The sequence below is a fragment of the Idiotropiscis lumnitzeri genome, chromosome 1 (assembly GCF_059441095.1).
Source record: "Idiotropiscis lumnitzeri isolate Australia: NSW breed Sydney's pygmy pipehorse chromosome 1, RoL_Ilum_1.0, whole genome shotgun sequence".
Taxonomy (NCBI): domain Eukaryota; kingdom Metazoa; phylum Chordata; class Actinopteri; order Syngnathiformes; family Syngnathidae; genus Idiotropiscis; species Idiotropiscis lumnitzeri.
Genome location: NC_142391.1, coordinates 45,979,636 through 46,005,056, shown reverse-complemented (window position 1 = coordinate 46,005,056; position 25,421 = coordinate 45,979,636). Strand labels below are relative to the sequence as shown.

Below are 25,421 nucleotides of genomic sequence, written 5' to 3'. Positions count from 1 at the left end.
TGAATGTAAGACCTCAAACTTGCACACATAGAATTTTCATGACCCACACTCTCATTCAGAACAAACAGATTCAGTCTGCTCAGGTCAAAAGTGATGACAAACCACTTCATGGACAAGTACGATAAAAAACATTCTCCACATAGGCCATAGAAGATACAAGCATATCAAGTTGGGCCGGGGAGGACGTCACAGGGACGCAATCAAGAACACCAAAAAACTAAATTTGAGAGGGAATGAACTTTTATATACCCTTCTACGTTTTTATTTTTTTGCTGTTTTTATTATTTTTCTATTCTTATTTTTGCAGGGGTGATGGCCTCAGTTCGCTGAGGCCATGAGAGGGATTAAAGGATTTTATAGATTTGACTATAAAAGATTTTATACGATTGACTACAACTTACATGTGTTCAGTTTAATGCAATAAAGATATTTACTGACTGTGCTTTAATTCAATGTACAATAAAAGGTCAGGGCAGGCTGTGTGAAATGCATAGGTGGCAGATGTTTTGTACAGGACGAGCCGCACTTTTGCTAACGGGGTGTGCTGACGCAGAACCTTCCAGACGAGCCGACACGTCATCCTGCGGGCAGAAGACGTCCACTCAGAGAAAGCTAAAGATAGTTGCAGATGACACATAGCCAATAGGAGAGTAGTAGGATGTCTTTGCTTTGGTTGTGTAAATGTATAAATGATCCTGGGCAACTCGGTTAGAGCGTCGTTTTCTGTTGGGTACAGAGGTGCGCAGAACTGTGCTGAGAGGGACTCGAGCCGCAGATTTGTATTAGATCTCCTGTTAGGAATAAATCTGCTCCCGTGTGGAATTGCCGGCTTCCTGGTCATTTCTCTCTCAAAATGAGCGCGCACAATTGTTGGATGAATGTAGGTCGTGTTTGGTTAATTTAATGGAGTCAGATAACTAATTGGAACATTTTGGTAAACTTTTGGTACATTTATAGCTAAGATTCCAACACACAGTGTAACCAAAGTTTGGACCATGGTAATGACAAAACCCTCAGGAGATGAATGCAGGAAGATTGGATCAAGCCTGCAACAAAGGAGGAGTGATCGAGACACCTCTGACGCAATGGACTTTCATGCCGGGACAACAAAAGTCACGCTGGTGGCTCCTATCAGTCTACTACTGCCATTTGCTCTGTGTTTACAATCATGACTGCCATGATTACATTATACCCCCCCCTTTATTCCTTTGAGAAGAAGCATTGTTTACCTAGGGATTCCCTAATAAAATAGAGGGCTCAGCGGAGTGCGCCTCAGAACTAAGTTGGAGATGTAACTGAGCACACCTCCGTTCGTTCTCCATACGAGTAAAAAGATCAACTCTTGTCTTCCTTTTCATTCATTTGGCCTATGTTCAGAGAATGCTGAGGTGATTAAACCTGACATTATTTTGGTCAGGGCGGCACGTCGGACGACTGGTTAGCACAATGGCCTCACAGTGAGAGACAGCATCGGGCGTGGGTTCGATCCGGGCTCCGGCCATCCTGTGTGGAGTTTGCATGTTCTCCCCGTGCTTGCGTGGGTTTCCTCCGGGTACTCCGGTTTCTTCCCACATTCCAAAAACATGCATGGCAGGCCGATTGAACACTCTAAATTGCCCCTAGGTATGAGTGTGAGCGCTGTTGGTTGTTCGTCTCTGTGTGCCCTGCAATTGGCAGGCAACCATTTCAGGGTGTCCCCCGCCTACTGCCCGAAGATACACATGCGTTAGTACTAGAAGATAACACAAATATTGATAACGACACATGATGAGACGTGCGACGACAAAGTCCCAAAGTTAGACAAAGGCTTTGGAGGAAAATGGCATAACATTGCTACATGATCTGTGTATGACCAAACAATAATCTTTACAAATGGGTTGCTATATTGAGTCATGGGATAACACATGTCTCAACAGGGGTTAATGGTGCAGCAGATATTACGTTATTAGACTGCTTCCGGCTTTAATTCCTATTCGAAACATGTTGTAGGGCATGTTTAACGTGTGCGAAACAATGCACAAGGTAATTTGAGACCACGCAGAGGATGCTTTTCTATACCACAATAACCATTTCAAATCATTCATATGGACTTATTTGACTTAAACCAAAGCAAAGGGAAGAAATATTGTTTGGTCATCAGAGATGTGAATTCAAAATGGTTGGAACTATTTCTAACCAACAAATCCAGATGCATTGACAGTGGCAAAATAACTTTGCAAGGATACCATTCATGGATATGGTATTCCAGAAAAAAATAATAAAAAGTACACTGTGATAATGGTACCCATTTTGTTCACATTGATTTGAAGAATAATTGTGCTTACCACCCTCAAAGCTCTGGATTGGTGAAAAGATTGAAAAAAAAAAATGAAAAGGCTTTTTGCAATTGAGGAAATGGGGAGGCAGTGGACAGAGTGTATGGAATTGGTAAAACTGTTTATGAAAATGACAAGCACTATGACTTTCCATTAAATGTTATGCGAGTCACCGCTGTCCACTTTTAAACCTCATTTGAAGATGACTTTTTGGGCCTTTGACTCAACATGAGACTGTTGCTGTTCTGTTGTTTTTCTGGCATCTACTGAATATGTGTTTATGTGAGTTAATTTGAGTTATATTTAGAGAGTTGCATTGTATTGTATTTCATTGTATTCAGAGCTGAGACGTTGTAAAACATTAATTGGAAGGCCTTATAGAATACCTCAAATTTAAGAACCAATGGGAAATAGATGATGAAGCAACTTTAGCTGACTACATGTGAAAAGTGTTGGAGAAAAAAAAAAAAAGACAAGCACAAATCCAAAGTGGTGAGGATCTTTCTGTCTCCCAGCAGGACACTAAACTAGTGGAGCCAGGGACAATGGGTGCTTGTAAGAAGTTTGAAGATAAGACATTTGTAATTACCCAAGGGGGAAGGCCATATTAAGTTTTATTGGCAACTCTCACAGCTGTAAAGAAAGCAGAAAAGTCAACGTTGGTTCATTTGACACGTTGTAAAAAGGTCATTTTGGTTGAAATCTCCTACAAAAACTTTCAATCAAAAGTCTGATGATAGAGTGGTCTTATGTTATAAGACAACAGACTAAGTAGAGGGCATATTTTGGCCGAAATGACCTCGGAGTGGTTAAAAGTGACTCTTCTATGTTGGGTGTATACAATGTTATTCTGATATTTTTGTTGTTGTGTTATATGTGGGAACGACTCAGAGTTACAGACCCAAACTATGATGCAACTGTAGTACAATACCAACAGTGAGAGTCCCAATTACTAAGTAAAAGGGAGTTGCAAACACCAAGCAGATAACTGAAAAAGGTTATGAGATATTTGTGGAGCTTGGAGGACATGTTTTTAGATTTGAGTTGGAACTCTCTAATTAGCACTCAAGTGGGTAACTATTAGTCCACAGAACAAAGTTACAGGGGAAAGTATGTACTTTCATGAAAAGATAGCTATTAGAAAACGAGCTATCCAAAATAAGCAAACGTAATTGTGTTATTGAGATTATGAATAATGCTAATCTTGATAATACATGTATGGATCAGGTCAGCGTGTTTCCTGTGACTGAAGTTAATGAAGATGAACCTGTTTTCTATAATAATCGCTCTTGTAAATTTCAATTGTATAAATGTTGCTGACAGAGCGGAGCGGTTAGGAACATTATCACCACCACTGTGTCTGGTTTTTATAGTGGTTGAAATAAACTTCAATCCACTACCAAGAGGGGAACTCTGGTGGTGGCGTGGATATGATAGATCATTTGATAAATTACCCAAGAATGGAACAGGTTTTTAAGCCTTAGCGCCTATCTGCATGTGTTCTTCATAACGAGGCCCTGCTTATATACTATTGGTAGCTTCTGGAGAGTGCCATTTCACAGAATGTACATGATTGATTGTAAATGGTATGTTTTATATTGTTCGTGTATAAACTGTGTGAACTCTCCAATGTCATGCCAGGACATCGGTGACGTTAGGAAAGAGAAAGCAGAGTTGCACGGCCAAAAATGATTCAATATACATGGGAGCCATCGGTGTTCTCCTTAGTGTAAGTAAGAAAGTGTAAATTAATAGATTAAGTAACAGAGGATTTGAGTCCTTGAACGAAGAACGCAGACAGGTCAACTGCATCATCACAACATGCCAAAAATTTGATAATTGGACGCAAAGTGGGGTTGACACTGCGCATGAACGGCTATCAGCCAATCCCTTATGGCATTCTGAAACAGGATGGCTTTTAATGTATTGTTGGATGAGAGAGGTGGTGTTTGTGCTATGTTCGGTGAACAATATTGCACATTTATTCCCATCAACACAGCAGCGGGTGGTAGTCTGACCAGGGCCATAGAGGTCTTAAGACTCTTAATGGTAAAATGAAAGGACTTGACGCCACCATGTGAAGTTCCTGGATGAATGTCTTTGCACAATACAGAGCCCCGGTGTCCTCAATTTGGTATCAATCGCTATTTTTGCAGCATTCTTGACCTTGTAAGGATACTGTTGTATTCTCCGTGTATGCGTTCTCTCAATAACAGATTGATAATCACAGCAATATCGCCCATGGAGAACCGGATGGCTCAAATGTATCCTTCGCTTGGCCCTGATCAAGAAGGTAATGGCAATGATGAAAATCATGACATGGTTCCCAAAACCCGGGAACTGCGAATAATTAACATTGCCTCTGAGTGTAAATGTATTTGTTTTCATAAATATGATCCTACAGTCTAAAACCTAACTGAAGTAACTGTTGTGTGGTGATGTGAGAATTTGAGCAAATATGTGATAAACAGGAGGAAATGGTAGGTTGAATATACAGGTTATCCCATATTTTACTCTATTAGTCTTGCAAAAGAATTGTTCCACAGTTTAACCGAAGTTTGGACAATGGTAATGACAAGACCCTCAGGAGATGAATACAGGAAGATTGGATCAAGGCTGCAACAAAGGAGGAGTGATCGAGACACCTCTGAAACAATGGACTTTCACGCCGGGACAACAAAAGTCACGCTGGTGGCTCCTATCAGTCTAACAAGTCTCAGTCTACTCCTGCCATTTGCTCTGTGTGTGGTGTCCTGTGCTTTTAATGTTTTGGGGAGTCTATTATTTGTCTTTCAGGGCTTGGTCGGCTTCCTCGTTCCACACCCAGGCACGCCCCTTCAATTTCTGGCGCCGGCCCCTGCGCACCTGCAGCTCATCAGCACCATCAGTAACAGTATAAAAGCTCAGCGCAGCCAGGAGTCAGGCGCCGGATTATCCCGTTACACCCGTGGTACTTTGGCCCATACTTGCGAAAGGCAGATTTGCATTGCTGCTGCTGTCCTTGTGCTCGTATTAATCCATGCTTTTGTGTGCTTCCTAAAGCCTTCTGCCTGTCCGCCCAAGCCCGTGTCACCACCGCCTGCCCAAGAAGACTGGACCACGTCTCCCACTCCATCGCCTGGCATGCTGAACTCCGGACATCACAGGTTTAGACAACAGACTGCAAAACAAAAAAACCCCCCCAAAAAACAGAAAAAAACACTGCCCAAGGCACACCACTCACATCTCTCTAAACAGCCATGTGATCGGCTGAGGCTGACTGGCTCCCAGAAGCCATTGCTGTAATCATTTTGGGTTATTTTTTATGAATGGCATGAAAAATGCATGTTTTGAGTAAATTTTATTTCTTTGTTTCATTGTATGCTTGTATGCTGTTCAGAGATATTTTTAGTTTTGATTTGAAACCGTGACTCTAAGGAGTGTGGTGACCAGTGACATCCCTCATCAGTCTGAGGTGCTGCTACTGAGAGCGATCCCTAATTCGCATGAGTGCTTGCATGCACGAACTAGCATGCGCGAGCTAGCAAGCGCAAGCTAGCATGCGCAAGCTATTATGCGCAAGCTAGCATGCGCCTCATAGTGCGGCGGGCCCAGTCTAAGTATTAAATACAGAAATAGCACTCTCAACTGGTGCTGCGCCCATTGACACAGCGCGTCATTTGGCCGTAAAAATACGGTACCTTGAGCGTAGGAATTTTTCATGCATTCTCATGTGCCAGGATGTTTACGTTTTTGCTATTCACTATTTTCCTCTTTAGGTCAATGCAAAGGATTGATAAGTTATTGGTAATTACTGCTATAGGTAAAACCTGAATACATAATTTGGAATTAAGTATTGCAATAGAGCACTGTAACAAATTATACTTTTTACATGGGTTATATGTTTGAGTTATAATTAATAGAATGGTATATACAATCTTGGTCATGAGGATAGCACATTAGTACATGCATATTAAACAGGAATAACCGCGTGAGTGTGAGGAACAAAAAACATGATCACCATCCAAATAATTATTGACTCTTATTAATTTCTTTTCTAGGTGCAAAAGGCAAGACCACAGGTATCTATTGCAATTATTAAGTATACACTATATTGTTGTACTGCATTTGATATACAGTATAGTAAAACCCCTCAAACCTCTGCAATAGGTTATGTTATTTTCACTTTGCTGAGTGTCTCTATATAGTTGGAGAATGTTTGCATTAGGATAAAATGAAGAACATGTGCCATGCTGATTGGTTTTAGATGTGAACTAAATATTTACACTGAAAGTGCTCAAAGACACACTGGAAGCCTTTGAAACTCCTTCTTGGGAGTGATTGTTCAAAGCTTTGCCCAAAAAGTGAACAACCTCAACAGAAAACTAGTGGCTCTAAAGTCTCCATACTAATGCACAAATTTGGTTCTATAATCAAATATTCAAGTCTTGTTTCGAATGTTATTAATACTGATTTGAAGTTTCTGATGTTATATACCCAGGACAGTCACCAGTATTGTGAAATGCGTAAATAATATGCACCCCCTCCCAAAAATATTATCCCAAATCGGGGGGAGTATTATATACATATATATATGAAACAAAATTTTCTCTTTGTTTTGGCGTTTACCAGTGCAAGAAGTACCTAGTTTTTTAATTTTTTTTAAAGAACACTTGCATTCACGATATTTTATGTTTAATGCGACAAATATAGATAATATAATAAGATATTTCTCACTACTTGTTCTGAATCAAAGAACATCGCGTGTTAATGTTCTCGTGTGATTGCGGTCAATGTTGTCACACGGGCAAAACAGTCTCTGTCCAAGAAAGACATAATGTTGAATTTACTATCCTAATTTTTACTGGTATTATTTTACATGAAAAATGATGAAAACAGTACAGCAAGTCTCAACAAAGTAGCACAAATGTCTGCTTGCGATTTTCCTGTATAATGTCATTTGTAAACTGACTGTGTAACATACTAAAACAAGAAGGCATGTTTTCAAGTAAATTACGGCAACAAAGTGACAATAACATTAAAAAGATTTTATGTCATGTAACAATTGTGACTTAATGCAACATATTCTAGTTCACACTTATACAATACAATTTTATTTATATAGCGCATTTCCCAACAGCTGGAGGAACAAAGCGGTTACCATACGCTGTCATGTAATTTAGCAGGTAATTAGAACACAAATTAAAACACACAAAAACATTTACACTAGATACAAGAATAATAGCAGAACAGCGACAGTCTCGTGTTGAATCGAAAGCTGAAGAATAAAAATGTGTCTTCAAACGAGTATTACAAGTGAACAGAGAGGTGGCTTGCCTCAGATTTAATGGGAGCTAATTCCATAGGGAAGGTGTGGTGTCCTGTTTATGGGTTGCTTTTTTGGAGCCTCTGTTTCTCCCTACAGGGCTTGGGCGGATCCCTCTGGTCACACTCCTGATCCGGCGCACCTGCAGCTCATCACTCCCAATCAACCACCAGATAAAAGCTCAGTGCAGCCAGGTGTCAGGCGCCAGATTATCCTGCTGCAACAGTGGTACTCAGGCGCCCACCTGCGTTTATGCGATCTTGCTCAAGTTGAACTTCTGCCAACTGACTTAATTCCTTGATTCTCTTGTGTGCTGCCTACAGTGCGTTCTGCCTGTCTGCCCAAGCCCCGCATCATCACCTGCGACCCCCTGAAGCTGCATCAACATCTTCACGTCCTCATAGCTGGCCTGCGTTCCACTGGACCCCCAACTTTACCTACCTTCTCCACAATAAACCCCTGGTTCACGCCACTTCTGTCTCCATTTGCTCTTGGGTCCACTTTTCACCTCCACGGCTTCAACACAGCCGTAACAGAAGGACCGACTACAGAAAAGGCACGATCTCCCCTGAGCCTCCGCCGAGTCACCTATAATTCATTCAATATCATCCAGAGATTTCGTAAATGGAACTCACTTTTATTGAGGTGAGTATATATAAATTAATGTAACCTAATTAATCAGTAAATCAGAGTCATTATATAGATAATTAGTGAATACTAATCAATTTCTTAATTAGTTTCAAGAAATTAATTTTGCCTAACTAGTAATTCTAAATCAATAACATCCAAATATTGAGTAAATATAAATACATTTTAAGAAAATTTGTAAATGCAAATTAATTTCACCAAATTAATTAGTAAATAGAAATCAATATCATCCATATATTTGGTAATTAGAAGACTGGTATCAGAGCCCAATCTTTGTGTGGAGGCGAGTCTGACGACATCTTGTTGGAACTTCTCTGTCTCACTCGCCAGCTCAGGCTCTTTCACTGCCAGAGGTGAAATTCCACACTCTTGGAGCCAGCTTCTCTAGCTGGGGAGCAGGCCGCCGACACACCATCACCTTTGGCCCCTCCCACAGGTGGTGAGCTGTTGTCCTTTCATGCTGAGTCGGCCGGGCCCCATACAATCCAATACAATACAATTTTATTGGTATAGCGCATTTCACAACAGCTGGAGCTGTAACAAAGCGCCAACCATATGCCCTCATGTAAATTAGCAGTTAATTACCACACAAGTTAAAACACATAAACACAAATACAATAGATACCAGAAGAACAGCAGAACAGTAGCAGTCTCATGTTGAGTCGAAAGCTAAAGAATAACCCCCTAGGTTGCGCCTAGTCTTCGGCACCTCCAACAGCATTTGGTCTGCAGATCTGAGGCAGCGGGCAGGTGCGTAAGGGCGAGGGACGAGAGCATTGAAAGCTTTGAAGACTAACAGAAATATCTTGAAGAGAACTCCAAAGTACACTGGAAGCCAGTGAAGAGAGGCCAAGATTGGGTTTATGTGATCCGCCAGTTCAGAGACGAGCGGCAGCATTTTGGACCAGTTGAGTTTGGACCGCTTGAGCCAGAACTGGCTGACTCCAAAGTTAAGTGCATAACAGTAAACTAGCCTAGTTGTAACGAATGCATGGATTACTGTTTCTAAGTGCTGTTGCGAAAGAAAGGGCTTCACTTTAGCCAGCTGCCCAAGATGAAAAAAGATAGATTGAACAACAGCACTGCTGATCTAACTTAAAATCACTGTCTAGTTTAAAACCTAAGTTTGAGACTGTTGGCTTAAGGTGAGATGACAGAGGGCCAAGGTCAACAGGGTTGAGAGTAGAAGGGCCACTGAGACTGAACACCATAACCTCTGTCTTCTTTTCATTGAAATTCAGGAAGTTAAGTTACATCCAGATTTTGATTTCCTCTCGGCAGGACAAAATTGGTCTCAAGGAGAATGGGTCTTTTTTTCTTAGCGGGACATGGAGCTTGCGGTCATCAGCATAGCAATGGAAGGAAATTCCACGTTTTCATAAGATGCAACCTAGGGGCAGCAAGTACAACGAAAACAGCAAAGGCCCCAAAACGCAACCTTGTGGGACACCAGACAACAAAGGGGCAGAGCGGGACTCAGTGCAACCTAGGCGAACACAGAAGGCCTTGCCAATCAAATAGGATCTAAACCATTCTAGTGCGCTACCACTAATGCCCACCTGGTGCTGTAAACGAGCCAGAAGAATACTGTGGTCCACCGTGTCAAACGCTGCAGTTAGATCTAACAAGACAAGACATACATAGTAGAGCTGGGCGATAAACCGAAAATGTACCTTTACCGAAATTTAATACAATGACCGACATCATTTTGCCCATTTCGGTAAATTCAGTGTTTAAAAAAAAATACAAGTGTTGTTTGTCTGCGGCTATGTTGATGCCCCTTTAAGACGGCTACAGCGGCTGTAGTCACGTGACTACAGCCTGCTGAACAAAAAAAAGAAAACAGACGTGGTCGTAGCTGGCAATTCAAATCAAGAAGCGGCTGACACGGCTCAAGACGAAGTAACGTTAGTTGAAGTTGTTCCTGTTGCGCTTTTCCCGAAAAGAAATTCGACATTTGTCGTTTGAGAATGTTTTGGGTTCCATAAAGACAATGTTTGAGCAAAAGAACACAAACTGCAAAGTGCGTCGTAAGCACCCAAAACAGCGCGTCCAACCTTTTCTTTTTCACCACCCACAAGACAACCATGCTTTGCCAAAAGTTCAAAGGGAGAAGCAAGGTTCGACCAGTGACAACAGCCCATAAAGGAGGCGAAACCATACGAGAGAACGTCTAAGAGGTGGACGCAATAGCCTAGCACATAGCTAAAGATTTAGCTCCTCTAGTTACAGTGGAGCGCACAGGATTTAAACGCCTCATGAAAGTAGCCGACAAGAGGTACGCAAATATTTGTCGCAAACCGTACTTCCCAAAATGGACAACATCAGGACGGGAGCTTAGACATGTCAAGCATTTTGCATCCACATCCGACTTGAGGTCGAGTCGCAACATGGATCCCTGTTTGAGCCTGACTGTGCATTACATAGACGACAAGTGTCGACTGCGCACCAGGGTACTCGAGATGGCACATTTTCCAGATGATGCACACTTGTTTATTTGCACTGACTTTTTTCCCATTTTATTTAGCATTTTATTTGCCGACCACACTAGCTCCTTTGCACATGGCGTTTTTATTGTTTACAAGAGACCTTCACACAAATCTAGGCCTTTGCACATGGCATTACAGCACCTCGGCGCAATCTACTTGCACAAAAGATTTTGCGAGAGGTACTCCTTTTCTCCTGTTCTTTGTGACATTGTTCAAGTCATGCAAAGCAAGCTATTTGGAGTGTTTATACAAATGATTTTTGTAATTTTATTTTTCATTGAAAGTAATGTGTACCAGTTGGTCAATAAAAAACAGTTAATATGCATTTCCTGCATTTATTTTGATTTTGGTCCACGGGCGGAAATTTATCGTGCATTTATCGCTATCGAGGTAAAATTGGTTAAATATCGCGATATTGATTTTAGGTCATATCGCCCAGCCCTAATACATAGTCTCCAGGATCGTTTGCCAGGAGAATATCATTCAAAACTCGTTACGGGGCTGACTCTGTGCTATGTATTTTCTTGAAACCTGACTGGAAAACCTCCATGACATTGTGTTCATCCAAGAAGGATCGTAACTGCAAGTGCACCACGTTTTCCCAAATTTTACAAATAAAAGGCAATTTGGAAATGGCTCTATAATTTGACAGCACATTTTGGTCAAGGCCAGGTTTCTTAAGCAGGGGTTGCACCACAGCATGTTTAAAATATTGGGGGACTACACCACAAGAAAGACCGCTGTTTATAATGGCCAAAACCGATTCGCCAATACTTGGGAGGACTTCCTTAAAGAAATGAGAAGGCACAACAGCATATGGTAGTGATGGGTAGATGAGGCATCCTGTATCGTTTCGACACAGTGACACAATGTATTGACACTGTGTTGACACTGTGTTGCTGCATACTGACACCTGGTGGACTTGCAGGAAACATTTGACAGGGTCATATGACACTGATCTGTCAAATTAATTTTATCCAATTCCATTGATTAGCGACGTGATGTGTTTTTATATATCCCATTTCGTATTACTTTCCATCGCACTAATTATTCTCTTATTTATCTTATTTATATATTTAACTGAATTATTGTTGTATTGCACTGGAGAGGGGAGCTCTCTAATCTCGTTGCACACTTGAGTACAATGACAAAGGGATTTCTGATTCTGATTCGGCATTTGCTTTCACATTATTTTTACATACAAGCAATTTCACAAGAAAAATCTTTGATATTCGAGACGCAGTTGATAAATTAAGTGAACATCTGTCTGAATGCCCAAGTAAAAGTGTTGTGAATGACAATGGACTCATTGTAATTAAAGATTTTTTTTTTTAAATTGTTTCTCCAGCGTTTTGTTATTCAGTCTATTTCTTTTTTGAGGCAATTTCCCCCGCCTTTGAGAAGATCCTCTCACAAGGCACTGAAGAGGCCGGTGTGCACTTCGCCTGTGTGGCTAATATAAATAGGTGAGGGAACGTTGCCTCCTTGGACTTCTAATATAAGAGCGAGTCTTCCGTACGTGCAACGTGTCCTGCTGACATATAGCGCTGCACCTCTGAGTGCGCATCAACAGTGACGTCTTCCAGCTTGCGGATATTTAACGCAAAGTAACTCGCCAATAACTCTATGCTTGTTTTGAGCGTCCATCCTGTTGACAGATGCGCTTCCTTATGAACACAGTTTGGCGCGCGACCGCTGTGTCGACACGATTCCGGTAGTGGTCACGTGACTTTCTCAAAGCAGTACGCGCACCGACACGGGGTTTGCCCTGGAAGCTCGGCGCGCGCATCGACGCCTCAGTGTCGCTGGACCCATCACTAGCATATGGTGAGGCGGATGGCTTAATATGGGATACCATATCCTCCAAAGATGACAAGGAGATCACCACAAAGGAGTCTAACACTGCGGATGTAGAGAGGGGTCAGATTTAGCGTTTGAAACAACAGTCCGGGATTACCAACTAGCTTCCGGTGGTGAGCAATGGAGTAGGCACCAAGTCGCGGGCTCCCGTGAATTTTTGCTCGTTTAAACTGTCGATGCACCGCATTATAAATTTATATCCTGATTACTTATGAACTTGTGAGGCACGACTGCTTTTGGAGCAATGTTGAGATCCACCGAAGGCAGCAGGAGAGATCAGCCAATGGAGAACATGGCAGGCATTGGCCAAGCTGGTGTAGCATTAACAACGACGCATGTTGCAGAATTGCTCAAAAAGTTTCGCAGCCGATTTTAAGTCCCCATTTGCAACTCTGGGTGGCAAGCAGAGCACGGACGACGTTTCTGCGACCTCGAATCCAATGCTAACGAGGTTAGCCAACGGTTGGAGCAACTCAAATCTACGAGTGCGGAGTTAAGCGAGGAGAACAGGCTGCTTTGGCTGAAACTTTCCGATCTTGAAGGGAGAAGCAGACGTCAGAATATTCATCTGTTGGGCCTACCGGAGTCTGTTAAGGGTCTGCAGCTGCCTGCCTTTTTTTCCCCAGCCTATCATTGATATCTTTGGGGACCGTGGTCTGTCTTCTCCACTTGAGCTGGATAGGGCGCATCGTGTTCCCAACCCCAAACCGTGTCCGGGTGGGCGTCCGCGTCTTGTCCTCATCCGTTTTCACCGACTCCAAACTAAAGATTTCATCGTAAGAGAGGCGCAGAAACTTGGGACTGTGGAGTATCAGGGTCACAAGCTTTGCTTCTATGAGGACAACAGTGCCAATGTGCTGATGAAGCGGGCTGAATACCGAGACATCATGGCTGAACAGTTTAAGAAGGGGCTCCATCCGTCTCCTTTTTTCCCGGCCAAACTGCGCGTCACATTCCCAGATGGTGGAAAGCGATGGCATTCTTCAGTCCCGGAGGCTACTGACTTAATCAAGTGCACAGAAGACCGGCATGCAGTACTGTGAGTCTGGCGGTGTTCAACCTGCTCGTTCATAAATGTATCTGTCTTGTTGGTATTTGCTGTTCAACATTCGGCTGGAGCTTTTTCCTGTTTGCAATTTTCTTCTTTTTTGCATGTGCTTCTTGCTGGTCGTTTATTTGACCTCCTCGTTATACAGGGGTTGATGCTATTTATGTACAGGCTTCGAGCCTGAGCAAGGGAGTTATATTATTGATTATATTAGGGAGGAGTGGAGAAAGAATGGTTGCAATTTTGGCAACCTGTGTTTTGTTTGGGGTTTTATGACAGCGTATGTGTGTGTGTTTTTTTGTTTTGTTTCCTATCATAGTTATACTTGTCATCTTCTTTGTGCAATTGGTGGTGTATAACCAATAACCTCACGTTTGTTAGCTGGAATGAATAGGGAACCACCCGGTCAAACGCAAGAACGTCTTCTCACGTTTGAGGCAGCTCTGGTCAGGGGTAATTCTTTTCCAAGAAACACACTTCAAGCAACAAGACCACTGGCGGTTACGGAAATGTTGGTCAGGGGAATATTTTCATTCCAATTTCGGCGCCAAGGCCAGAGGCGTGGCTATTATGACTCATCAAAAGATATCTTTTGTACCTTCCAACATTATTTCAGATGACAAAGGCTGATTTATTATTGTGTCAGGCAAACTTGGGCATAAACACGTGACATTGGATAATGTTTATGTGCCCAACTGTGACAATGTTCAATTTTTCCACAATTTGTTTTCTAGATTGCCAAATTTTAATTTGCATTTGTTAATTTTGGGAGATTTCAATTGTTTTATGGATGCTTTCTGCTATTGTTCCTCCTCCAAAATTGTTAGCCTGAACAAATCAGCCAAGTACATCAAATCGTTTCCTCAAGACTTTAATATTACAGACCCATGGCGCTTTTTGTACCCACATGGCAGGCACTACTCTTTCCTTCACCACACCTATACCCGTATTGACAACTTTTTTTTATTGAAAATTCATTGCTTCCAAATCTTAGGTCTTGTGGCTACGAAAGCATTACGATCGCTGATGATGCCCCTCTTGTGCTTGAAATGGTTGTATTGGGGCCCACTGTGGTGGGAAAGCTTTGGAGACTGGATCCATTATTGCTCACAAATGTGGAATTTGTCACATTTATTTCTTCCAAAATAAAAACATTTTGGTCTGAGAATACGACAGCGGGTATGTCCATTAAAATGATTTGGGAGGCAATGAAGGCTTATTTAAGGGGAGAAATTATCTCATTTTCTGCATTTCAGAGAAAATCTGCTATGCAAAAACAAAGGGCTCTTTCTGATCAAATTCTGGTTATAGACAGACGTTATGCCCAATCACCATCTCCAGCTTTATATAAAGAACGGTTGAGGCTGCAGACAGAACTGAATATAATCTTTACCCGGCAGGTCGAAGGCTGACTGATTAGGGCGAAAAATGCACGGTGAGAACACCGATCTTGGCCAATTATTTACGGGGAATGAGAACGAGACTACTGACACCTGGAATTAAGACTGATGGTGGGGACACTTTTACCAATCCTCAAATAATTAATGATCATTTCAAAAGATTTTATTCCAGGATGTTGCAAGTTTGGGCGATATTGAGGCATTTTTTGACTCTCTTCATGTTCCCTCACTTGCTCTTGAAGCACCTATCTCTCAGGAGGAAATTAAGTTTTCTGGAACGTCCATGCAATCTGGAAAGGCACCAGGGCCAGATGAGTTTTCGGCTGATTTTTTAAAAACATTTACGGATGACCTTTCACCCTTGCTCCTAGTTTTTAACAATTCTTTGGGGACCAATGCCCTTCCCTCTATGTGTTATCAGGCCTGCATCTCCCTGTTGTTAAAGAAGGACAAGGATCAATTAAACAGTGCCTCGTATAGGCCTATATCGTTATTAAACAGTGATATGAAGATTTTGGCTAAGCTCTTCGATTGGAAAAGGCTCTTCCCAGTATTATCTCACCAGACCAGACTGGTTTTGTTAAAAATCACCATCATCTGCTACCTTATTCCACATGTTTTGGTCCTGTCCGTCTCTAACTACCTTCTGAAAATTAGTTTTCCAGAGTTTATCTGAGGTCCGATCTTGAACTATTAAGTCGAACTCCTTAACCGCCATTTTTGCGTGTTTCGCAAAGACTGCTCTCGTTCTCATCATTACTTGCCAGAAGATGTATCTTGTATGGACTTGGGAAAAATAAGATTCGCGGTCTGGGGCTCTGGAAATGGATTTTGCAGGGCTTGGCGCCCCTTCCTGACTTTATTCAAGAAACCTACCATGGCTGTTTATGAGTAGAAAATCCGTCATTATTTTTTTCTCTTTTTGTTTATTATAAGGGGATAGTATGTTAATTATTGATCATCTTGGGATTGTGTTGTTTTGTTGCATTTGACCTTTACTTTATATGAGTGTTATATATAAAATTTATCGTGCATACGTGTGTGTGTGTGTGTGTGCGTGGGTGTGTGTATTTGTGTGTTTGCTGTCCAGGGATTTGGGGGTTTGTTTTGTTAAAAGAGCAAAAAGAGACAATTATATGTGACTGATTGGGAGTTATTTGTCATTGTGGTTTTGAAAATTAATATAAAAAAAGACATTTGAAAGAAAGAAAGAAACAACAGTCCGAGCTGTAGCAACCTTGTCCATAAAAAACTTCAAAAATCTATTACCCTTTTCAGGGGACGAGTCTGTGCAATTCGGCTGACAGGGTTTAAGTGCAGAATTGTCTCCGCCAGGCTGAGGAAATCCAAGTCATTTTGTAGGAATAGCTCTTTCAGGATAAACGTTTTGTTCGTCAACGACTGGGCGTTTAACAACACTCTCCTTGAGGGAGTCGCAGGTGTGCGTAGCTCCTCCAATCGGCGAGCTCTGTGAAAGCTCACGCAGAAGTTGTTGATTGGTGCCGCGTCGGAGGACACGCGGATGGCAGCACAGCCGAAACTCCTCTGGAGAGCCGATGATTGGTGGCTAGCTGGGCTCTCGACCGTGGTACATCCATGCGCTTGGTATCAGCAGGGGACGCAACGTGTTTTAGCTCCCTTTTGAGCTTCGTCAGCCGGCTACCGCGTTTCCGCCGTAATGGGAGCTTGTAGATGCGGAAGATTTCTGCCGGGATGTCGCCGGGCAACGTCCTACCCCAACTACGCTCGAACGCAGCTGAATCGCCAACTTTGCACCGTAGGTCCAGCAGAGACTGGCGATCATACACCATCCGCAAGTCCGTGAGCAACGCACAAATGACCAGAAAAAGAAAGAAAATCTGATAGATCAAGAGGGTTGTTGAGAACACCAGCGCACAGTATGCCCTCTTGATCAAAGGCCCAGCCACCACACATTTGCCTTCGAGGCCCACACTAAGGTTTCACAGGTTGAAATAATTTATTTAGCAAGTAAATGTTTTTTTTTTTTTGGGGGGGGGGGATATTTTATTCATATATGGCTGATATCATGGTTAATGTTCACAGAGGCATGAGTTAAGGGTACCTGTTTTCTAGCCGTGTGTACAGCTGAGTATTGTCTGTTCTGAGGACAAAGACAATGTGAAACCAGCGTTCAGGGAAGAGGTCACAGCCATGATAGTCTACAATCACGCCTCCTTGCGTCATCTTCTCATCTAGCTCATCCACCACCTGCAGATCACAGAATCGTAACATTTCATGTATCAAATACACATAAATGAGTCCAGCTTTTGTTACATTTGAAGATGAATCGTATAGAAAGCATATAAGTACATAGTACATTTAAAGAGATTTCTTCAAATTGAATTGAAAAGTTGTACAATTTCGAGTTCAAGTAAAATTTTGATGACTCGTACATATCAAAGTCTAGCACTTTCCGAACAAGATCTCGGATACAAGTGGCCGAAATGAGTTTCCGCCGCAGGGTCTCCGGTTCTCCCTGAAGAGATAGGGTGAGAAGCTCGGCCATCCGGGAGGGAATCAGCGCCAAGCCGCTGCTTTTCCGCGTTGAGAGGAGCCAGATGAGGTGGCTCGGGCATCTAATTAGGTTGCCTCCTGGACGCCTCCCCGGTGAGGTGTTCCGGGCATGTACCACCGGCAGGAGGCCCTGAGGATGACCCAGGACACGCTGGAGAGATTATGTCTCTCGGGTGGCTAGAGCTAGAAGACGTGACTGGTGAGAGGGAAGACTGGGCTTCCCTGTTGAAGCTGCTGCCTCCGCGACCCGACCCCGGATAAGCAGCGGATAATGGATGGATGGATGGATGGGTGGATGCTTTTCGGACTTTAATTGATTCTTAATATTTCATTTTGCTTCAGATGTCACTCTCCAAGGCTTAACAGCTGCCAGAGTGATTTAATACTAATTCCCACTTCACAATTTCGCGATTGGGAATTATTATTACTTTGAAAGTTGGATTGTTTTTATTAATTTATTTTGATTTGACTTGATTCATATTGACGCAAGTTTCACTTGCCAGCCATTTCAACACAGCTGTCTCAATTCAAAGCTTTTGGCCGTTGTGGCTGACACACTTTCGACTGATTTATCTAAATTATAAGCCTCAGTGCGTACAATACTACTGTACCAGTATTTAGTATAACAACCAACATTTTTACTCACGTTTGTTGAATCAGGAGCGCACATTTTCTCGCGAAATAAAAATAATAAAAAGCAGAATCTTACCATTTGATGAGCCATCGTGCTACATCACGAGTCACATCCCTGGGAACCGGTGAGTGTTTGCATATTTTATGCTCCATGTCATTCGTCGACAATATAAGCTAGCAGCATTGCCAGGTAACCTAACCTACCACATTGATAAACCCTTGTTGCGTCTAAACGCTATTTTAGTAAGCTTCTACAAATTTATGTACGCTAGGTATAATACATCTCATGCGTTAACTAGTTCCCCCCCCCTCCCCCCCCAGCTCAAAAGTAATAAAACTTATTGTTCGCCAAACTCCAGACACGACGTGGTCACTTTAAAAAAAAAAACAAGGGCACCCCCTTTTGGTGATTTCTGGTACCACAGTCGATGAAACCACTTCAAATGTAAAAAATTAAAGTGCTTGCTAACGTTAATTATTAGCGAACCAATTAGTTTGTGTTAAATAATTGTTGTTTTCAAGGACTTAATTTTTAAGCTCCATGCCCGCCTGCAGGCTGTTGTTGCCTGCTGCTATCAGCCTTCTCATCAGAATCAGAATGCCCTATTTTGTCATTGTACTCTGTGTACAACAAGATTGGAGAGCTCCCCTTTCAGTGTAATATAACAATTTAATCCAATATATCAACTAAATGAATTAAAGATTAAATAAATAATAAATAAATATGAAATTCAATAAATAAAACACATTATGTTGCAGTTCCGCTAGGTAGTGGTAGTTGTGTGCGAGAGTTCAGCATGGAGATGGCTCTCAGAAAGAAACTGTTTTTCAGTTTGTTAGTCTTTGTTTTGATGCACCTGTAGGGCCTGCCAGAGGGCAACAGGTCGAGACTGACACCTGACAAAATTTTAGCTTAGCTAAATGTCAGAAATATAACCAGTCGGGGTTCATGTGCGCATTCATGCTCTTGTCTGCTTCAGCCTGTTTAAGTGGAGAAGAGATTGGAACGGTATTTTTGACTTTCACAGGTTGAAGTGGACAAGAGGAGTATGTGCATTTGAATTTTGGTGGCGATCAGTCGCCAAGGTCTCTTTCCAAATTATGCTGACACCATAAAAGATGGTAGCCCTGAAATTTTACAGACAAACATTGCCCAATTTCTCTGTGATGCTCAAAATGAAACCTTGACACGTAAAAACAAGCCGCATTGTTTTTAATGGTCTAGCATTGTGGAACTTGAGCGACTACGATCTTGACAAGATGAAAAGTGTCCTGACAGCTGAACAACAGATACACGCGCAGGTTAGTGGCAACCTAACTCAGTTTCAGTAATCTGAATTTGCTCATCAAACCTTCTTCCTCAGTGCCACCTTCTGACACTGTCAACCTTATAAACTAAATTGCTAAATTGACAGAGGACAGTTCCATGTGCATGCAAACCGCCTGTGAGCAGGAAGAAACGCCGTATTTGAAATTCGCCAGCCAAAAGTACAAACTGCAGAATTATCAGAACATCACACTGATGCCAAGCGGCTTGACATTCAAGCCGACCATGAACTTGACCAATATTTGCTAGGTGTCGCAAATGACAAAATTGCAGACCAGAAAAGCCAACAAGCCTCAAACATGAATGTGCCGAAGAAAAAAAGGCAAATATTTCATTTGAAATCTCAGGTAGGAAAGGAAAAGGAAAACGTTCATTAGTTCAGTCACAAACAGGATGGCGACTCATCCCAGACTGAACCTAATTTGCCGCGTGTTCCGCAATTTAACACCAGGTGTCCAACTAAAACTTGCCAGACCACTTCTTTGGAGGTCCCCGGACCCATGATCGCCCTCAACTCCCTAATGCCATTCTTGGATCAGCGTCACAACCACTTGCTCCATTTCCGGTTCCTGCCTCTTACATGGCAAGTACCTTTTCATGTTCCGCAGATATTGTAGCTGGAACCAATCCCTCCGCAATTCCACTGAGAGGTGCACCCTTTTCTGCTTCTCAGCCCGGTGCCACGCATTCTTCTTCTGTGCCTTTGGTTGCAGCAAATTTCCTTCCCCCAACTCAACTGGCAGGTGCTGCAAACAGGCGTGTCCACCAAATAGTTGGAAACTATTGCGTGACACATCACAACATTTGAGCCACAACACGTTGGCTCTGATAACACTGCGGCTACCTCAAATATCTTGATTTTCACATGAGAAAATACCCTCAGGCAACAACAAACAGCAAAATATACTTCATCAAATAGACTTCTACTCGACAAGTGGGTAAATGGACTGAACGCAAAATGGCTCACAACCCATGTGGCCCTTCTATTCTCAATCCTGTTGACCTCAGCCCCCTGACATCTTATGTAAAGCCAACAGTCTCAAACTTGGGTTTTTAACTGGACAGTGATTTTAAATTAAATCAGCAGATCAGTGCTGTTGTTCGATCCAGCTTCTTTCATCTTAGGCAGCTGGCTAAAATGAAGCCCTTTCTTTCCCAATAACATTTAGAAACAGTAAACCATGCATTCCTTACATCTAAGGCAAGATTACTGCAATGCACTTTACTTTGGAATCAGCCGGTCCTCGCTGAAGCGCCTCCAACCAGTCCAAAAGGCTGGTGCTCGCCTTTTAACTGACATTCGTGGTCGTAGCTGGCAATTCAAATCAAGAAGCGGCTGACACGGCTCAAGACGAAGTAACGTTAGTTGAAGTTGTTCCTGTTGCGCTTTTCCCGAAAAGAAATTCGACATTTGTCGTTTGAGAATGTTTTGGGTTCCATAAAGACAATGTTTGAGCAAAAGAACACAAACTGCAAAGTGCGTCGTAAGCACCCAAAACAGCGCGTCCAACCTTTTCTTTTTCACCACCCACAAGACAACCATGCTTTGCCAAAAGTTCAAAGGGAGAAGCAAGGTTCGACCAGTGACAACAGCCCATAAAGGAGGCGAAACCATACGAGAGAACGTCTAAGAGGTGGACGCAATAGCCTAGCACATAGCTAAAGATTTAAAGATAAAGATAAAGATGTCCTTTATTAGTCCCACAATGGGGAAATTTGAAGTGTTAGCTCCTCTAGTTACAGTGGAGCGCACAGGATTTAAACGCCTCATGAAAGTAGCCGACAAGAGGTACGCAAATATTTGTCGCAAACCGTACTTCCCAAAATGGACAACATCAGGACGGGAGCTTAGACATGTCAAGCATTTTGCATCCACATCCGACTTGAGGTCGAGTCGCAACATGGATCCCTGTTTGAGCCTGACTGTGCATTACATAGACGACAAGTGTCGACTGCGCACCAGGGTACTCGAGATGGCACATTTTCCAGATGATGCACACTTGTTTATTTGCACTGACTTTTTTCCCATTTTATTTAGCATTTTATTTGCCGACCACACTAGCTCCTTTGCACATGGCGTTTATATTGTTTACAAGAGACCTTCACACAAATCTAGGCCTTTGCACATGGCATTACAGCACCTCGGCGCAATCTACTTGCACAAAAGATTTTGCGAGAGGTACTCCTTTTCTCCTGTTCTTTGTGACATTGTTCAAGTCATGCAAAGCAAGCTATTTGGAGTGTTTATACAAATGATTTTTGTAATTTTATTTTTCATTGAAAGTAATGTGTACCAGTTGGTCAATAAAAAACAGTTAATATGCATTTCCTGCATTTATTTTGATTTTGGTCCACGGGCGGAAATTTATCGTGCATTTATCGCTATCGAGGTAAAATTGGTTAAATATCGCGATATTGATTTTAGGTCATATCGCCCAGCCCTACTATCAGGTACAGTGCCAATCATTGTCGCACAAATTTACTGGCCTGGTATCAGCGACGAGCTATTTGGCTGCATGGGTCACAAAGAGCCACCAAACCTTTACTATAGTCGACTGCGCAAATCATATTGGAATAAGAAGTACTCAAAACAGTTTTTGTGGATACGTTACTGTCCCTGTTGATCTGTGACTCCATGTGCGCCCATCTCATAGCCGCTGTGAAAAAAACAAGTGAAGCTAATGAACTTGGAGCTTGTCATCCTTCCGAGCTTAACGAAGGAACTCCAACCATTGAACATTGGCGTAAATAGGGCGTTCATAGTTAAGCGATGGATGAGAGACGGCGAACACAGCTTCACTAAGACTGGGAGGCAGCGCATCTCGAGTTGTGCCAGAATGTGTGACTGAATTTTTCGTGCCTGCTGTTACTGCTGGCACTGAGCTTTCACAAAAGTCTGCATCATATTTGAGAGGCCGTGCGGCAGGGGGACTGACTGATAATGACGAAAGGGAACCATAAAAATTAAAAGACATTCACATATTTTGTGCTTATTTGAAATGACATTCTTGTCATACATTTGAAAAAAAAATGGTAGCGTTCTCCGTCAAACACATTTTCAAAAACCCGCCCCCCGAAGACGCAATTATACATCTTAGCCTGTAGGAGCAGATTTTGCGTTGCATAGTTATTGCTTGTTTTGGTTAATTGATGAGACTATTTAACTCATTAAATCTTATCCATTCTCACTGGAGCAACTCCCCTCAATCCCAGCGTTTTTCTGGATTTTGATTGATTTCGCAAGGCCCACAGAATATCGTGTTCTAATGCTATAAATACATGGCACAAACCAAAAGAAAGTTTAGACTCTAGTCTTTCATCAGAAAAAAAATTAAGAAATGTTCCGTTTCTTTTGCTATTTCCATCTTTTTCCGTTTTTTCACTGGCAGCATTAGAAATTTGGTCAAAATTTCCATTCCAGACAAAAAAACTGAGAAAAAAAGCTTTTTGTGAAAACAAACATTTCAAGCACAACCTTGACTTTTACACTGGTACTTTTTTTTGTGACAGCTCAAACATCGAAATAATGCTTTCCTTCAATAAAATAACAAAAACATGACAAAAAGTGTTTTTGATAACAAAATAACAGTTTATTAGCACATAAAAAATTATTGAACTGCTGAAATGAACTATGTACCAAAGTGCGTGCGTGACAGCGTGTGCACGTGTTTGTGTGCATGTGTGTGTTGTGTGGGGGTGTGTGTGTGTGTGTGTGTGTGTGTGTGTGTACACCCCCGCCTGCCCCACACCATAAAAATTACACTTTTTTTGCGTGTAGACAGACATAATTGTCTGTAAAGTGGTCTGTGCCATCCGTGATGTGCTGGAGCAGCTCATTGGTAAACAGCTGAAGGAAGTCCGCTGTTCAGTGGTCCATGCTCGCAGTGAAAATGATGCCTTTTAGCTGGCATCTCCATCACTTCGAGAAGCACGCCCTGTAAATTGCAGAAATATAAACGATTGCAAATATGAGATATGTATTGCTGCAGTAGGAATACTTTTATTCAACCTTTCTTTGCACCAACAATGTGAGGAGCTCTTTGGCTGCTGAATTCACAATAATAGAATGTATAAATATAGAATGTAAAATTGACCACACATTTACTTTTACTGTTGCTTTTATTTCCTCAGCTCTCTCTCTGTCCCCATCTCTCCTGTCTGCCCCCCCACACGCACACAAATACATATACGCTTGCGGTTTACTTACATTTTTCTTATCAATTTACTGAAGAAAATAAAATGAGCAGCAGCGGTTTTAGCAAAGTTCTGACCAAACCATATATTTTTGTATGCATACAACTCAGAGTGACGATACGCAGGTCCACCGATCGTGCAAATGCGTTGCGCCGCAGATGTGCGCAACACATTTTGTCCACTTGTAGAGGACACATGATCCGTACATGTATTATTAGTATTACTGGTGACTTCATAGTATATTAGAACATACCGATGTGCATAAACGGACTGATGAGCATAACGGGTGACAAAGCTTTGAATGGGAACTAGCAAGCTATTTAGCACTGACCTCCTCGTTCTGGTGGCTCCAATGACGATTCACTGCTGCTTTAACTCACGTCAGATATTCTTCTGCCAAATTGGGGTCCAAATCCGTCTTGTATTTGTCGACTTTGCTGCAGGAAAGCTCCAGCAAAGCCCTGTGTGCACCGTGTAGGCCGTGTGAGGCAGGCAGAGCCTCTTGATGGCTGCTTGCTTTTACGAGGACGAAGCATCATCCTCTAATCAAAAGCAACTCCATCCCCTCTGTCATGTTTATTGGAAGCTTTATTTTATTTATTTTTTTTACCCCAAACGCATTTCTCGAGGGTAAATTGCTTTTATTTTCCATGGCTACTGCGATGTCTAATACTCTCCAGTTTACACACTCTTCTCTAGCGCTCCCCCCCAACACTGCACCCCCACCCAGCCACAATCTTCTTCTGCAGCGTCATTCTGGTGGAAGAGTGTGCAAACTGGAGAGTATTAGACAACGCAGAAACGATGGAAAATAAAAAACATTCACCCTCAACGTTTAGCTATAGGACTTGTTGTTATAATCCCAAAAAATCAGCACTTTCCTGGTATTTAGAGAGGGGAAGAAGAAGCAACTCAATTTTGACCTGCATGAGGACCAGAGGCTTCACTGGGGTCATCAGGTGGGTGCCCTCCTTCATCGGTGTTTCGTTGATAAACCCACAACACCTCAGGATGGGTTCAACAGGGACACCTGTGCGCCTCAGGTGTGCCCCCCTCTGCCTCCGCTCCTCCCGCCTGTTGTCAAAATTGGAAGGGAGAAGAGTCCTTTACTAGGTCTTTGAAGTCTCCTGTGGTTCTTTGAGGGTGTTCCTTCTCCACTTTTCCTCACATTTGACATCTAACAGCCCAAGTGGGGTCCTTCCTCTTCATCCAGAGCCAATTGCTGCCTCTCTCCGCAGCCTCCGACAGCAATTTCCCAGCTTGTCGTTGGGCCTGGCCTCGGGTCCCCATGCTTCTCAGGAGCCTTGTTGTTGATGTGGCTACAAATCCTCTACACCCGACCTCCACAGGGAGCACCTGTGTGCGCCAGCCACGCTGCTCCGCCTCTGCTGCGATGTCCATGTATTTCAGGCTTTTGCGATTATAGGCTTCATCCACTGCAGACTCCCATGGGACTGTTAGTTCCACGATGTACAGGAGTTTCTGTGAGGTTGACCACAAGATCAGGTCTGGCCTGAGATTAGTGGTAACGATCTCTGGTGGAAAGATGAGTTTCTGATCCAGGTCAACTTTCATTTTCCAGTCTCGGGCTGTGTCCAGGAGGGTTGTTTCCACTCTTACAGATGGTCTCCCTGGAAGTTGTCCTGCTTTCACAAAGGCGATTGTGC

The 25,421-nt window shown here is 42.5% G+C and overlaps 1 protein-coding gene across 1 annotated transcript in view; it reads right to left on the bottom strand.

Annotated features, from left to right (window-relative positions):
* ak6 (adenylate kinase 6) overlaps window positions 1-25,421 on the bottom strand; it is a 44,269-nt gene that overhangs the window by 10,727 nt on the left and 8,121 nt on the right. Inside the window, exon 5 of the mRNA XM_088303297.1 lies at window positions 17,149-17,294. Coding sequence (XP_088159423.1) covers window positions 17,149-17,294 — 146 coding nt within the window. The remainder of the gene's footprint in view (window positions 1-17,148; window positions 17,295-25,421) is intronic.